The sequence below is a fragment of the Quercus robur genome, chromosome 2, assembly GCF_932294415.1.
Source record: "Quercus robur chromosome 2, dhQueRobu3.1, whole genome shotgun sequence".
NCBI classification, from domain to species: Eukaryota; Viridiplantae; Streptophyta; class Magnoliopsida; order Fagales; family Fagaceae; genus Quercus; species Quercus robur.
In genome coordinates, this window is record NC_065535.1 from 56,434,328 (window position 1) to 56,452,417 (window position 18,090).

Consider the following 18,090-nt stretch of genomic DNA (forward strand, 5'->3'; position numbering starts at 1 on the left):
ATAATTTTTAAAAAATAACTCGTTTTCTAGAAAATATCATTATCGAAACAAATAGAGCGTTAGTCAAAGAATCACTTACCTAATTATTTTTTTCTTTTTTTAGAAGATCTTTCCTAATTGTTAAGTTTTACATGGCCTGACAATTGCAACTAGTGGGTGACGAGGCACCAGGGCAATGCAGCAAAAATACGGGACATAGAATCACCAATTTGGATTGTATATTTAATGTTTGAATCAGCATCCAGCAGCCCCCAAATTCACGATCCAAATCTAACGCAACCTCGAATTAGTCATTATATATGTATTTTATAAAACAACAGGCATTTCCATTGATTTTATTGAAACAACAAGCATTTCCACTTGATTATACACGTTTGTCCCTCCAATAACCGTACAGTTGTTTCGCAGGCATCAGGGTGCCGTAAGCCGTCACAATCCAATTATTAATAGAATAACATATTAATAAAGTAGGACTACTAATATAGCAATATAGCATAGCATTTTACACAAATATATGAAAAATTCTAAGAATACATGAAATGACACAACTTAGTGTTCATTAAAAAGACACAATTGGTTAAAAAAAAAAAAGATAAGCAGTTAATTACAATATGACGCAGAATATAATTATAGCAAAATTTGTACCAATTTATATGGTACATTCCTTAAAAAATTAGTTAAAATATATAGAAATATAGAAATATTAAAAGTTTTTTTTTCCTCCAATTAAAGTGGATACGTAAGCATCAAAATGATCCTCAAGTGTAATTATCTAGAAAGTCACTCTCAACAGTCATTTTCAATAATGAGCTGGTATCTCATGCATCAGACTCCCGCGCTACCTATGAGAGGCAAGTCTCATGCAACAATCTCTCTCAATCTCTGCTTACGTCTCTTTCTTTCCATTTATTATTGATTATAAAAATATATTAGTACTAAGTAGCAAGCACCACCACCACCAACTATTACAAATATAATTAAAAAAAGAAGAGAAATATTAAATATTCTGAGCCCTCAAAATACGTGTACACATAATGTAGCGCTTCCTTTCCCTTGTTACGTATAAATTCAGACAGAGCTGATGCTAACAATCAATCCCACTCGTCACTTTTCTTTTCTTATCTTTTCTTTTTCTTTCATGTTATAATTTAGAACCTCAGGATCTCCGTGAAAAACTGAGTGGGCTATATTACTTCCCTTCCAAAATCCAAAACGATCAAAAAAGCCGTTTTCGAAAATCGTTATCCAAAACCGTTTTCCTCGTGAATCCTATTCCCAAACGGTTAAGTCTCGATGCCTAACGAAGTTTCTGGTTACAGTGTCGGAATTGGTACACTCCTATTTAATAGTTGAAGTAGTTGTTAGATTATACAAATATATATATATATATATATATATAAATGCAACAATATCCTTCACCATCATCGTTCTCCTCCTGATTTAGAATCGGAGAGAAACAAATAAATCGATAATGTCTGTGAGGAAAGGAGAGGAGCGACATGTAGTACTTGAGGACACGAATGGGCGTAAGAAAGAAGAAGAAGAAGAAGAAGAATACGAATATGAGGAGGTGAGTGAGCGGATCAAATCGTCAGTTGCAAGCCGTTTCAATCTGATATCGAACGAGTTAGGTCTCGCCTCCAATTTCCGCAAGTTCAGTCGCGAATCTCTCCTTCTCGGCATCAAAGACCTCTCCACCGGCCTCGTCATCCACCCTGATAACCGGTATGTATCGTATGTAGCTTATATCGCATCATATTCATATCATATACATGGATAGTATAAAACTTTCATCGTATAAATTGAAATTACTATAGCTACTTTGTCGTTTAGAGCATCTTGATTTATTTATTATTAATGTTAATAATTTGGATTTGAATTTAGATCGGTCTTGTAATGATGGTCAAAAATATAGGATGACGATAAGTTGAAAAGGCTAGATAAGATTCAATTAATTTATTGGCTAATATATGATGATGCTGTGCCACATCAAAGACACTAACAAGGTCAAAGTGATAGGATAAGAATCCAATTACACACTGTTTTCCAAGTTATACAGTTATTTATTTATTTATTCTTTTGGGTTAATTTTAATGTTTATAATGTTCAATAAAGTTCAATTTGAGTATGTATAATTATATATATATATATATAACTTTATCAATTCAAAGTTAGTGAATCTATTTTTTTTTTTTTTAGATTATAATTTTAACTATAATTTAGTTATTAAGTATTAACATATATTTATGAAGGGATAAAGAATTTTATTGGTAGTGTTTACTAAATGTGAGGAAAGAATAAGTTAATCAAGTAGTTTTTGAACAAGTTTGATCTTGTTTAGTAAGAAAATGAATTAAATTTTAACTTGTAATCTATTTGGTGATAGATGAGTTTGGTTTGGGCTCATAAGAAGATTAAATAAACAAATCCTGAACTCTTAATATTCAACTCATTTACAACGCTAATTATAATAAGATAAATATAGAAAAATTAATGTTTAGAAAAGTTGTATACAGATGGACCAAAAAAAAAAAAAAAAAGGCTAGTTAATAAATTACACACTACAGTAGACATGAAAAAAATATATATATAAATATGAAATATGGTATATAAAAGTCATGGACATTGTTTTTTTTTTTTTTCAACAAAAGAGACATTAAAATCTTTTTAGTACTTTTTTCTTATATAATTTTTTTTAAGCAAAACAAGGAGGCCTTTATCATCAGAAAAATAAGTCAATTAGTTTTGGTATATGCAAAGATTGAACCCTAAATATTTTGTTTGAGAATAAAAGACTTTCACAGTTGAGCCAACTAGAATTCATAGGTTCTCTCTCAAAAAAAAAAAAAAAAAACTAGAATTCATAGGTGAGATTTGAATTAAAATTCCTTATTTTACATTAAGAAACTTTATTAATTAAATAAACTAGTTAAAATTAACAGCAATACAATCTTTTTTTTTTTTTTTTTTTTTTTTTTTTTTTTGAGAAACGGAAGCCTCCGAATCTATTGAGCCGACATATACTACTGACATAAAGGCACATGCTATAAGAATAATCTTTAAGGAAAAATATATAAATTAAAAAGAAATGAAGAAAAAGTGAAGTAAAGGGTGAATAATATGAGACCATTTTTTTTTTTTTTTTTACAAGATGAAAATTCTACTCTAACATAATCTAAGTATATATTTGTGTGAATCTTCCTCTTGAAAACTTGAACTCCGACCTTTTCTCCTCACATCTCACAAACACTTAGGGTACGTTTGGTACACTGAATGTGAATTACAACATGAATGGTAATAATTATTACCAGGAATAAAATATGTTGTAATGGAATAACTAAACCTATTCATTAGTTTGGTTGTGAGTTGTAATATTAGAATAAAATTTATGATCTATTTTAGGAAATATCTCATTCATACAATTATATTTCCTAGAAAATAATATATTTTAAATTGTAGAGAGATGAGTTATTTTTTAATGATTTTTTATTTCCATAATTGTTAGGTGGATATGGAAAGTTTATTTATTTGGAAATATATTAGTGTTGGAAATTATTACATCTACCAAGGAATAGCTATTACAACCCTTTTAGAGAGGAATGATTATTCTTCATTTTAAAGAATAGCTATTCATAAGGAATAACTATTCCTTGTAATAAAAACATAACCAAACTATTGAATAGCTAAACCATAGGAATAACTATTACATTACAGTGCTTATTACAATCTACCAAACGTGCCCTTAATACTTGTGGAATGACCATCACACTAATGGTGCGCAGTGGTGAATAATATGAGACAATTGAGATCTCAGCTTTGTAGTTTAAAGTCTTTCAATAAGATATGAACCTGTTTGATGTAATTATTTATAGTTTTTTTTTTAAAAAAAAAAATATGAATACCATAACTTTATTAAAAAGAGGATAAAAACATTATATCATGACTCAAATCAGACTCAATGAAAATAAGATTTTCCTAATATATATAGTATTAAATTAGGAAGCTATATATATATATATATATTTATATATTAAAACCAACCTATCTGTCTCTCTCTCATTTAGGGTTTGTTTGGGATCCTTTTATTTTGTTAAAGCAGAAAACTTTTTGCTAAAAGTATTGTAGATAAATGTAAAAGTTAGCTGAAATAGTACCATAAGACCCATGAATATTATCAAAAAGTGCAATGAGACCTATGAATAGTAGCAAAAATAAGCTGAATAGTAAAATAAGTTGACAAAATTAATCATGCCAAACGCAAACTTAGAAGGAATTTATACTAAAATATAAAAAATGAATGCTAAAATGGTACTGTTCATTTAATTTTTTCTTATTTGGATGAAACAAATATAAGACAAAGAATGGATCAGACTTATATAAGTGTTACGTCTCAAGCTTATTTTAAAAGAAATAGTCTAACCTCTAACTAGTCGTTACTTACTTTTTTCTCAAAAACCTCAAAAAAAAAAAAAAAAAAAAAAAAAAAAAAAAAAAAAAACCCTAGTTTAAACACTTATATAAATATATATTCTTACTCCCTCTTACCACAAGAAATATTCTGATCTTTAAGATAAGTTAGACGCTGATCTTTAAGATAAGATTTTCCTAATATATATAGTATTAAATTAGGAAGCTATATATATATATATATATATATATATATATATATATATATATTTATATATTAAAACCAACCTATCTGTCTCAATCTCATTTAGGGTTTGTTTAAGATCCTTTTATTTTGTTGAAGTAGAAAACTTTTTGCTAAAAATATTGTAGATAAAAGTAAAAATTAGCTGAAATAGTACAATAAGATCCATAAATATTATCAAAAAGTGCAATGAGATCCATGAATAGTAGCAAAAATAAGCTGAATAGTAAAATAAGTTAACAAAATTAATCATGCCAAACGCACACTTAGAAGGAATTTATACTAAAATATAAAAAATGAATGCTAAAATAGTACTGTTAATTTAATTTTTTCTTATTTGGATGAAACAAATATAAGACAAAGAATGGATCAGACTTATATAAGTGTTACGTCTCAAGCTTATTTTAAAAGAAATAGTCTAACCTCTAACTAGTTGGTACTTACTTTTTTCTCAAAAACCGAAAAAAAAAAAGGTTGAGAGACTGGTCAAAAAAAAAAAAAAAACCTAGTTTAAACACTTGTATAAATATATATTCTTACTCCCTCTTACCACAAGAAATATTCTGATCTTTAAGATAAGTTAGACGCTGATCTTTAGTCACTATTTTCCTTTTTCCCCTAAGAAATTTTCAAATTCTAACTCTTATTAAGAGAGTTTTTTTTTTTTTTTTGGGTTATGTTAATCTAATTAAATATATCTGGGTCATTTTCTCAAAAAAAAAAAAAAAAATATATATATATATATATATATATCTGGTTCAATCGGCCATTATAAATCCCATCTGGCCACTGGCCCACTACCCACAGGCTGCTTTTTTTTTTTTTTTTTTGTGTCTTTCTCCCCAAGTAAATTGAGACAACACACCATGATGGAGAAACGGGGTAAAATATAGACTTTAATTCTTACCCCTAAATTTCCTGTATAGTGTTTATCAAAGTCTAGCTTAAATTGCAACATTTCCATCTTGTTTCTATAGGCCATGATAACAAAAAATTTCACACTCAAGCTAGTCAAAGTAAATATGTTTTCTCTAGTAATGTCACTATCAATAATGCTTACAAAGTTCATCAATAATAATAATAATAATAATGCTTACAAAGTTACAAGGAAAAGGGATGGCTTCTTTAATGGCATCCTTTTCAATTTTGGCATTTTTAAAAAAAGATTAAATCCTATAAGGATGTGTAAAACTCAAGTTTTATACCTTCCAATTTTAACATGCATATCATCATATCACACATTAAAAAATAGATATAACCCAATACTCATCTGAAAATCTAACCCAATAGGGAGTTTATTGAGATGTTATTAGGTGTGATAGGATTTATTGAATTTTAAATTAAAAATTGATGTAACAATCTCCTATTGGAAAATATAAAATATAGGTCTCATCCTTACCAAATTCGGACTCTTAAAAAAAAAAAAAGGTTATTTCCCTTTGTGCTTAATTAATAGTTGAATTCATAGTAGTGAGTGTTGCAGGGTATAAACTAATTGACTACTACATATCTGTTTGGAGATAGAAAGAAATAAGATTGAAATTAATTTGGAAGGCAAATGTATGCATGCATGCAGGTGGTATCGTGCATGGACGAAGTTCATATTAATGTGGGCGTTGTACTCCTCCTTCTTCACACCCTTCGAGTTCGGCTTCTTCCGGGGATTGCCTGGCAACCTCTTTGTGGTGGACATTATTGGCCAGATTGTTTTCCTTATCGACATTCTTTTGCATTTCTTTTTGGCTTACAGAGACAGCCAGACGTACAGAATGATCTATAAGCGTACCCCCATTGCACTCAGGTTTATTTTCATTCCATTTGTTTTATGGTGGTTTGTTAAATGTGAAGTTTGCTACGCGGATTTAAAATTTGACTAGGGTCTTTTCCATGCAAAAAGGGAATCTTTTGTTACAATCGAAGCAAAACCGATGTGAATTGTTCAATTAATTTAGAGGAAATCCAAAGATGTCTTAGATGGAACTATATGCTGGTCATGTTTAGAATTTTTAATACGGTATACATTTTGCTTCCGTTAAATTGCTGATTCATCTTTCCTTCCCCCTCGCCCTCACCCTCTCTCTTTTTTTTTTTTTCTTTTTCAAATTCTTGGCTGCAGGTACTTGAAATCTAATTTTATCATTGATCTTCTTGCTTGTATGCCTTGGGATATTATCTACAAGGTATCACTTTTTTAAAGTATACATTGCTTAACACTAGTTTTTCTTGCTTTTAATATCTTGAAGGAATACAAGAGATTGTTTTGTTTTCTATTTTCTCAAGTTACCTTTTATTTTATTTCACTTTCTCATCTTCTACTTTAAATTGTATTTAGGATTTGTATTTTGGAAGGACCATTGGAGAATTTAGAGTATTCTCATAATCCTTTAAGCATGAAGATCCTAATATTTGAGAGCATTTGTATGTGATGTGTCCATTCTGTTAATGGCAATAGCACTTAGATGAGAATTTCCATTTATATATATATTTTTGTTCTAAATACATTTTTTGTATGTTGGATTTCAAGTAATGAACTCATTTGTAAATTTGACAATGTCTTCTCATTATGCCACCTATTGTAATGCATCTTGTTTTCTTATATGCATTACATTAGCTGTCCATTAAAAAAATAAGGCACGAATCTAGTTAGATGCAATGTTTTCTTGCACAAAGGGGTATGGGATCTTGGAACCATGGTTTGCTGGGATTTGAGCTTTTTGTGACTTCCTCATCAAATCATTTTAGTGAGACATTTTTTTATACTCCCATTGATAGTCTCTCAGATAAGAATCAGAGACACCTATGAAATACGTAATGGAGAGTAGGGTCTGTTATTTAATAAAGTTTGGAGCATATAGTCATATACTAAGATATCTGGAAGTTGTAAAAGTTTCCTGGTAATATGATTTTTAAGTTGCTCTCTGTTACCATTTTGAGAAATATGTTCTGAACAGGGTTGTGGAAGAAAAGAGGGAGTGAGGTACCTTCTATGGATCAGATTAAGTCGGGTCCGCAAAGTCACTAAGTTTTTTCAAAGTATGGAGAAGGATATACGTATCAATTACATGTTTACCAGGATTGTGAAACTTCTTGCTGTCGAACTCTATTGCACACATACAGCGGCATGCATCTTTTACTATTTGGCTACAACTCTTCCTCCTTCTCAAGAGGGTTACACATGGATTGGAAGTTTAAAGTTGGGTGACTATAGTTATTCACAGTTTAGAGAGATTGGTATTTGGAAGCGCTACATAACATCTTTATATTTCGCCATTGTTACCATGGCTACTGTTGGTAAGTTTCTCTCCCCCCTCTAAATTACTTTAATATCACTAGTTATAACTAGAAGTATTATGGTTTTGTGATGTTCATTATTGTGATGCACCAACAATTATTTTATGTATCCAGCATATGCATTATCTCTCACATATGGGTCTACACAATTATTGGATCTACATGCTATGAGAGGGATGATACATATGCTGGATGCATAAGATACCTTCACGTGATACATGACTTACTTAAGAATCATATGCATGAGATACCTTCATGTTTTGTCACTAAATTTTTCACTTACCTAAAATTTTTTCTGCACTTTTTTTTTCACTTAGCTTGTACCCTTTTTTTATAATAAAAAAATTCCATTAAAGGAACAATTTTATTTTGGCCATACATATGTAACGAACAATTTGTTTCATGAAGTGGGTTTAAGACCTATTGAGTGCATGTGTAACTTACCATTCAAATATAAAAAATAAAAATAAAAACAAATTGTCTCATGTTAAGTGTGTCATACCATGCTTACAGTCCTCCCATGCTTTGAATGAAGGTTGCTGTAGGTTGGAAGCTAGTAAAATGATCTTTGACTCTTTGAAATACACTTGTAAAGTATCATAAAAACCCACCCGAAAAACCAACCTGTTCTCAATGCTATAGGCATGTCACACAGACACACTGATTTTGTTCCTAATTTTCTTTACACCACAGACACACACACACATATATATTCTTAAATTTCTCTTTTCTAATACGTTGTCAAGTATCTTTTTTACTGGCTATAATTTGTACAATTTGATGATTTAAGCACATTTGGTAATCCTCAGATTGATGTTCTGCAATGGTATTGAATAATATTTTATACTTGCCTCCATTGACAATTGAGACAAATCTGGAATGTGAAAGTTTTCTCACTGTGTACTTAAATTAATGCCTTTGTCTATTGCAGGTTATGGAGATATACATGCAGTCAATATGAGGGAAATGATATTCATCATGATATATGTCTCTTTTGACATGGTTCTTGGTGCTTATTTGATTGGTAACATGACAGCATTGATTGTAAAAGGCTCAAAGACAGAGAAGTTCAGGGATAAAATGACAGATTTCATCAAATTTATGAACAGAAATAAACTTGGGAAGGACATCCGTAATCAAATTAAAGGTCACTTGCGCTTGAAGCATGAGAGTAGCTACACTGAGGCTGCTGTCCTTCAGGACATCCCCATGTCTATTCGGGCTAAGGTAAAGTAGAAACAAGAGGCTTTTTGAACCTCCATTTACCAATTTTGATGATAAAAACCAGAAGAAGCATCTAGTGATTCCATCTACTGATCAGCTTAGTGAAATTACATGCTTTCCTCTCAGAATTTTTCAAAATTCTTATTGTTTATTGTTCTTTTTTTGGCTTATGGTTTCAGTCCTCTATGTTTACCCGGGACACTATTTTGATGGATTTGTCTATGTAATGCATTAGTTAAATGAGTTTTTTGACTTGCAGCTGCATCTTTCATGTGACCATCATATTCTCAATAATTGCATACTATCTTGCACTGGTACTTTCAAGGGAGCTGTATTACAATACTCCGCAATATACATCTGATGCTTCTCATATGTATACAAGATTTGAATAATAAATCTTCTAATTTTGGAAAACTTCATATACTTCTTGGACTTTCATTTACGAATATTGTACATGCCTTGAGCTAAGTCAAAAATAAGAATAATATCTTAAAATTTACTTATTAAACTTGTCTCTAATAGTAAGAGTTGCATCAACTGTATACATGTATATATGCATGCATGAGTGTATATATGTGTTTGTGATAAGTGAGTGTGTATAAACCAATTTATATAATTGGGGAGAGAGAGAGAAAGAGTGAGATAATTACTTCTAATCCTTGTTGGACTTGGATCCATAATATTGAAAATATCAGGGCAAACTAAAGATTATAAGGACCACAAATAAACAAATTAAATTAATAGAAAGACCATGATAGGACCCATCAACTGGTATTACAGCCTATGTCCAGAAAATTTAGACATTGCTAAATACCCCAGGCATAGATCTCAAGAAAACTAAAATTAAAGGAATCACTAGCTTTGTAAAGCAAAAAAAGATAATAGTAAGATTTGGCAGTATCTAGAGTAGTCTTCGTAGGTCTCAAACTAAGTTGATGTCAATATAAAACTTAATTTCAAGATTTCTTTCATGTTCATGCTTTCTTTTCCTTGAGCCTCTTATCTTCCATATCAGTTGGTTAATTAAATTAGCTATGTAAAAAAACTTTCGAACTATTCATGATGAGTTGAATCTTCTTTTTCAGATTTCCCAAACTTTATACTTGCCATACGTTGAAAAGGTTCCTCTTTTTAAGGGATGCTCTTCAGAATTCATCAACCAGATTGTAAGTTATTTTATTTCCATTATATAATTTATAACAAAATTTTGTAAGTGATGCATGATCCAAACTTGATTTTTAGTTTACAAAGTTCAATTTGTTTGTGGACTTCATTTGCCATTGATAATGGGCTTTTATTTTCCGTTAATAATGTGAATCAACTTTAGAGGCTAGGAAATCATTAAATATGCTGCTTCAGGGTCTTCTCTAGTTTGGGAATACTCAAACTCTGTTGCGCTATTTTGCATGGACATGGAAATTGTACATGGTGCTTTGAAGCAGGACCTGGACACAGTTTGTACTTGAATTGTGTGTGCGAAGTCATAAATTCTCAGTAGCCCCCAAAATTTTGATATGCAAGGACACTGATGTCAATGTAGTGCTCTAGCATAGATATGGTCTTAGAAAGGCTACTTCAAATTGAGTTGACTTGTAACATTAATGGCAGTGAAAGTTTAAGATCCTAAACTGTTGTTGTGTAACACTGTAACATCACATAAATTGTAAGAGAGAATTTCCTTTGTCGTACTGAAATCCTTGGCTTCTATGAATATATGAAGTTAGACTTTTTTGATTGATCTTGCAGGTTATTAGACTCCATGAGGAGTTTTTTCTCCCAGGAGAAGTGATAATGGAACAGGGAAATGTGGTAGATCAACTGTATTTCGTTTGTCATGGTGTGCTGGTAAGATTCCATGTTCTGTAGTCATTGCTGTCAATCATTAGTTTGTTTAACATTCTGGTTTTGTTTTTTCTTCCTTTTGTTCCACTTAAGTTTCTTAGATAAATCCTCTATTCTTTGGTTTCTATACATTCAAACTATGCACAAAGCTGTCAGCTGACTCAACTCACACCATACTTAGAATATTACAAATGTACATTAATACCTTTTGATTCAGTCTGATGTATATATAAAAAGATATTAAAAAAAAAATTCCCCATTATATTGTGATTTTCAATTATGTTGTTTGCTGAGAATATCAGTATATGGATTCTGTTGTTCTCAAAATGCATATGTTTACAAATTTAAGAAAACTATTCTTCTGCAGGAGGAGGTAGGTATATGCGAAGATGGATCAGAAGAGACTGTTTCATTTCTACAACCTGACAGCTCATTTGGAGAAATTTCTATTCTCTGCAACATCCCTCAACCCTATACTGTTAGGGTTTGTGAACTATGCAGGCTTCTGCGGCTTGATAAACAATCATTTACAAATGTACTAGATATATATTTTTACGATGGTCGTAAAATCTTGAACAACCTTCTAGAGGTAATTATTTGATTTATTTCTGTTACTGTCTGTGCTTTTACTTTAGTTCCTGAAATTTCTGTCAGTGGCAATAGAGTTTAGAATTGAATATAATATAGAAATGCTTTTGAAGACATTCTTCAAAATTCTTGAACAGTTTTTTATTCTTTATATAGTTGACATTAATTTTCAACTATGTGCCCATAAGATGGCTAAAACTTTATATAAAAAAAATGTACAGGGAAAAGAGTCCAATCGAGTTAAGCAATTGGAGTCAGATATCACATTTCATATTGGAAAACAAGAAGCTGAGCTTGCTTTGAAGGTGAATAGTGTGGCTGATATTGGAGATTTGTACCAATTAAAGAGTTTTATCCGCGCTGGAGCTGATCCCAACAAGACAGATTATGATGGAAGGTCACCCTTGGTATGGAACTGCTTATACATGTTTTAAAATTGTCTAATAATTGGTCTTTCACTCCTTTCCCCCCCTTAATCTCTAAGTTTTTTATTTTATCAATTATACTGTCACATTTGATGGAATCTGTCTCCTACTTTAAATCTAATGATCTAGGCAAGCTTTGTCCTTTTTGAGGACTCCCTAAACTTTTGTTTTTACATTTTTTTTCCCTGGATACAAGACAAACAACAATTGGAATGCCATCTTTGACATTCATTAAGTGATTAACGAGGAACCTCAAGAGGCATCAAAACTATATCTTGCCCTATATTTCTACTGGAAGCAGAGAAAAATCCTTCACAGAGTTGGTTTCTCTGTCTAGATTTTTGTAGACTAATGATCTCAATTGACAATTGCTGAGACAGATGCATGATATTCTTCAGAACTTCTTTCAATTTTCAAGGGATATTTTCAAGTTTTTCATTATGTCATTGGCAATAATATAATCAGAGAATCAGTTGCAATGATGATGTTTTCTTCTCCCTTAGCAACTTTTAGTCTCCCAAAAAGTGTAGCTTTTAGTTTATAAGCAATTCTGCTTCATATCCAGTAGCTAAACACATGTATAATCTGCCCTTGCTACCTCTTATCTCCCTTCCAGAGCCACCTCTTCCATTCCCTCTGGTGGATTCTCTGATTTACAAGCTTTATGGGCTCTCTGGATGAAGTCAGTCTCAATGCTTCAGTTGCGTAGATCCTCTTCTTCAACTTATCAGGAAATAGGACCAAGGAAAACTCCAATTATTATTTTGATTAGGAATGGGAAAAAAAAAATCCCAATACCTTTATTCTTTTGAGTTTGCACGACCTGCTTACCTCCAGTAAACTTCATTGCAATGTCATCACTTAATCCATGCAAATCCAATCTCATCCCCCTTCCTCCTATTGTTGTCAACAATCTAACCAACTTCTTGTTCTAAGCTTCAAAGCAAAGTATCTCTAGCTATAGTCAGCAATTGGAAAACACTATCAGCCAGATTGGTTTAGTGGATCTGTGTTTAGAAAACATATAACTTCTCCAGCTGTTGAAAATTCCTTAGCCCAAAAGCAAGTCTTGAGTTTGTGGCATTTCTCTAGAGTTAGCATTTATGTGTTGTTAAATCTTGAAAGCTGATATTTCTGTGCCTCCATATGAGTTCTGATTAACTGTATTTTAATGTTGGACCCATGATGGAACTATTGTTTTTGTTTTTACAAGTTGCAATAATGCCCACTCATGGTAGAAGCCTTAACCTTATCATCAATTCTTGAAATCCCAGAGTTTCCATATTATAGCAACCTTTCTTGAGGATTGTGTAAGCATGAAGAATAAATTAGCTGTAAGGCATGTCCTAGAGTTTTCATATTAAGTGAAGCTATTTCACTTTTTAATTGAAGAACAATGATATCCTTCTGCAATACTTAATTGCAACAGCTCTCCGTGATTTGATGATTTAGGTTGCAGCCTCATAAGTAATCTCATCTATCTTAAATTGTGTCTTATCTGATTTTGTAATTTGAAAAAAAGTTGTAATATTTAGGTTCCCTCATAAGTTAAGAAATGGTGAGTGCACCGTCCCCTTCTCTTTTTCTATTAGGGAGCATGCTGATGATAGTTATGTATGTGAATATGCACACGTACACACACATATTAGTATGTGTTTGTGGGGGGGGGGGGGGAGGAGATAATTTATGCATGTGTGCAACGGGAGAACTGCACTGAAATCTTATTGCTGTGAGCATAAACCAGGTGGTTTATGTCTAGGATAGATAAGTGGAATCATGTTGGTGGCAGGTACAACTTATGTTGAAAATTTTTGCTATATAATTTGTTTTTAGTAGTTTACTCCTTCCATTTAAGAACTATATATTATAAAATATCGGGGAAGAAGAAAGAAATGTTTGTCTGAGAGGAGCCTTTGTTTTCAACAGCATCTTGCAGCATCAAGAGGACATGAAGATATCACACTTTTCCTTATTCAGGAAGGAGTAAAAATCAATATTAGAGGTAAATTCTTGTATGATGAAATGTCATATTTGTGTGCTTTATGCAAATCTATTACTCATGTGATGGTATCATATGTGGAATTTGTTTGTTTTGCATAGATAATTTTGGGAATACGCCTTTAGTTGAAGCCATCAAGAATGGGCATGATCAAATTGCTTCCTTACTTTATAAAGAAGGGGCATCCTTAATGATTGACAATCCTGGTAGTTTTCTTTGTACGGCTGTTGCAAAGGGGGATTCAGACTTTCTTAAAAGGATTTTATCCTATGGAATTGATCCAAACTCCAGAGACTATGATCACCGAACCCCACTCCATGTGGCTGCCTCTGAAGGATTATATTTGATGGCACAATTGCTTTTAGAAGCCGGGGCGAGTGTTTTCTCAAAGGACAGGTAAAACTCAAATATCAATCTTGCTTTATGATTTTTCTTTTCCTTAGCAACACATCCACTTCTATGAGTTCAATATTTGAGCCTACTTGCTGTTCTTATAGAAGCCTAACTAGAAATGGATGAACCTTTGGGGAGGTAACAGCTTTGGGATACTCTAATTGAGAATTTAATGTGATCCTAACCCTAATGGAGAAGGTCATTTGACTGTGATTGTTTTCATAATGTAAGAAGAAGTTCCATTGATCCTTTTTCCCTCAAACAAAATTTTTATCTTCTGTTATGAGATAATTGTACAAATTTTGCATGTCCCAATCATTATATTTTTCTTGGAACTTCACATGATTAAGCAATGAATCATCCAATGAAATGCTTCAAGTATTCAAATGTATTCATGAGATCAAGACTGCAAATGTCATGTTTTTATTTTGTCTCAACTGTTTGTTGCCGTACCATTTGCACCTTTTACCTGTAGTCTTCACATTGAAAAGTGGACTTCATTAAGAGAAATCGGACAAAAAAAGTGGACTTCATTGATAGAAAACTTGGCTTTTTTTTTTTTTTTTTTTTTTTTTCTCAAGGAAGTAGAGCTGCTAGATGATTACTTGTTTAGGTTGCTTTCTCAATATTGTACGATGTGGCATCTTGAAGCCCATCCTCATTATCTGATCAAACGTAACCTATTGGTAACTATATGTAGTCTTAAACTTTGATTAATAGTACTCAATAGATCACTCATGTTGCAGTTTGCATCATTTCCTAGTTTTTGTGCCATTGTTTCTCTTTCCTTCCTGTATTAAGAAAAAAGATTGAGAACTATTTTTATCCATATTAATCAGTTTATTTTGTTGTTCTGAAAACTATCATTTTCTGTCCGTTTGACCTCTGCAGATGGGGAAGCACCCCACTTGATGAAGGTAGAATGTGTGGTAACAAGAATTTGATCAAGCTATTGGAACATGCAAAGTCAGCTCAGTTATCTGAATCCTTAAATAGCTCTCAAGAAATCACAGGTAGTGGAAAAATCTATGTTTTGCTTTTTTTATTCCCAAAGTTTGAAACCAACTGATTATAATATCCAGAAAGCAGGTCAACAACTTGGTTTCTTCATAGAATAGAAAGAAGATAAAAGCTTGAGAAAAACTCCAAAGCATTAGAATTTACTAAACTTGATTCTGATCTCTGATCTTGCTTTACAAATTACAGTGTTGAGTGAAGCAGTCTTTTGTGTTGGAAAGTATCAGGTTTGATTTGGACAAAAGGGGGCATTATTCATATTTAGAATACCTGCATAGGACCTGCACTTGGGCTCTGCAATGGTCTCTTGCAGACTTTGTTGAACATTATTCTTTCTTATGTTTGATCTGAACTTGCAAGTGGAATATTCTTCTTTCTTCATAGACCAGAATAATTTATTAAAACCTAGAGGATTAGTTTTTTTTAACCCTGCACCCTATGGGATTAGAACCCAAGACCTCTCTGGCCTCACCCATTACTTTGTACTTAGAGGAGGGAAAGGTGGGAGTTGGAAGACGGGTGATTTGTCTTCTGGCCAAAGTTATCAATTCCATTCCACTTTGTGAAATATTTTGTACTTATATTCGATCTTGCTCACAAGCTAATCTCTTTAGGCCAATACTTGTGTTTTGGCCTGTAAGAATTTATTTAACGAATTTGGTTGAACTTTAAAGGGTTACTTTTATTTTTTCAAAGTAAGCCTTACCAAATGTGAAAACCTAAACTTTTTAGTGTTTGAACTTTAGAGAATTGAAGGATAATTTTTTTTTTTAATGATTTAAGTTCACAGGAATTTTTTCAATGCTTACCCTAAAGAATTAAAATGATTATTTTAATGTGAAATCAGATAAGCATTAATTTTGTGTGTGCATTAATATCTTCTTTCCCAAAAATTGGAATGAAATTGGATTTTGTTTAATCTAATTGCTTGTCTCCTTGGAAGACGGATGTTATTTAGGAATTTTTTAGTATCTAATTGATATGGTTTACTTTTTCTTTTTGATACATGATAGAAATTCTACTCTAACTTAATTTAAGTATGATTCTCAAAAAAAAAAAAAAAATTTAAGTATATAATTTATTATAACAAATATATATTTGGAGAGTTAATATAGACGTGCTATAATTTTTTTTTTCTATATGTAGTAATATGATTATTGAAATAAATATGTTTGTGTTAATTAACATATAGATTTAAATCTGAATGTGTGTGTGTGCCTAGTGACAACCTCAAAATTGTATGCCAGAATACGTTGGTAGCTAATTTTTTTGTTCCAACATACAACTACAAGCCTGAATATTTAGTAGATTGGAATTGATAACTTTGCTTCCAACAAGAACACGGGTATCATTGTGGCTAACATCTATTGTAATGATTTGCTGAATTACATAATAACCTCCTTGTTTTATGATGTGATGTGATGCTATGTTATACTTCTTTTGGTTCTAGTTAAAATATTTTTGGGTTTTGGATTGTTCAACAGGTTTCTATCTAGCGAAACTGACATGGGATGTGAGAGCAGTGACCCAAGATTCTCTCCTTTGTTAAATTTTTAATGATTCATTAAACTTTACCTTGTATATCTAATTTATAAACCATATTTTAGGCAGTGAAAAGTTGAACTTCTCCAACACAATTACCATCACCAACATTGTCTATTTACACTTTCCATATCATATAAGACGGTTGTAAAAAATCCTGTATAAAACAAATCAAATTTCCATAGTTATAGTCTAGGGGAAACAATGGGGGATTAAAATTAAATTACTGAACTTCTGTTTCTATTTTGCAGATAAATTGCACCGAAAAAAATGTACTGTGTTCCCTTTCCACCCGTGGGATCCCAAAGAAAATAGAAGGCATGGAATCATGTTGTGGGTCCCACATACCATTAAAGAACTTATCCAAACAGCAGCAGAGCAGCTACAAACTCCAAGTGTATCTTGTATATTATCAGAAGATGCAGGTAAAATTCTTGATGTAGACATGATTGGTGATGGGCAGAAGCTGTATTTAGTAAGTGAAACACAGTAACATTTTTGGGTTTTTTAAACAATATAATTATGTATAGTTTTTGTATCATCTTTTATGCAATCTTATCTTCTACATAGTCAGCATTTTCATGTCTGCATTATATAAGTAGCAAAAATATCGGCATCATATGTATTTGTTTTACAATGGGGTACTTCAAAAGTAATTTTACATTGTTTATAAATAAGTTGAAATTCGCTATTTATTAGCAGGTTGCGATATAGACTCCTTTCCTTAGTATGTTATCATACTTGAATTAAAATGTTGGCTAAGCAGCCAGAGTTTTAACCTGTTAACAGCCTCTAGTGAATCCTTTATGTTAACAAGCAAAGAGGGAAGTTTAAGAGCCTAGTGACATTGATGAGCTGATAAATATGCAGTTGCTCTTATGCTTAATCTGCTCTCTCCTAATTGAGTGGAGATAGGTCAATACCAACTTATATTCTTTTAGTTAGGGAACTCAAGGATAATCACAAAGTACAAATGAAAAAGACCAAGTAAACCTTGATAAGGTTTTAATCCAGTTTTTGGTGACATGTGCCTTTCAAGTCCAAGAAGAATTGAGCTTCCCTACTTTTGAGAGTTCACCTTGAGCTCTATCCTATTCCTATGAGGTTTGAATTTGAAG

General features: G+C 31.7%; 1 protein-coding gene across 2 annotated transcripts; it reads left to right on the top strand.

Moving 5' to 3' along the window:
- Positions 1-1,092: 1,092 nt before the first annotated feature.
- Positions 1,093-17,541, top strand: LOC126714109 (potassium channel SKOR-like). Of its 2 annotated transcripts, XM_050414110.1 has the most exons (13): positions 1,093-1,725; positions 6,228-6,452; positions 6,768-6,831; positions 7,603-7,942; positions 8,874-9,169; positions 10,252-10,332; positions 10,913-11,011; positions 11,376-11,597; positions 11,818-12,003; positions 13,948-14,023; positions 14,122-14,416; positions 15,305-15,426; positions 17,224-17,541. In XM_050414110.1, exons 1-13 carry the CDS (start codon positions 1,472-1,474, stop codon positions 17,463-17,465), a joined length of 2,502 nt encoding a protein of 833 aa, XP_050270067.1. In that variant the 5' UTR covers positions 1,093-1,471; the 3' UTR covers positions 17,466-17,541. The 2 variants fall into 2 exon arrangements, with proteins under 2 accessions (XP_050270067.1, XP_050270068.1); XM_050414111.1 differs by lacking the exon at positions 6,228-6,452.
- The last annotated feature ends 549 nt before the right edge of the window (positions 17,542-18,090 follow it).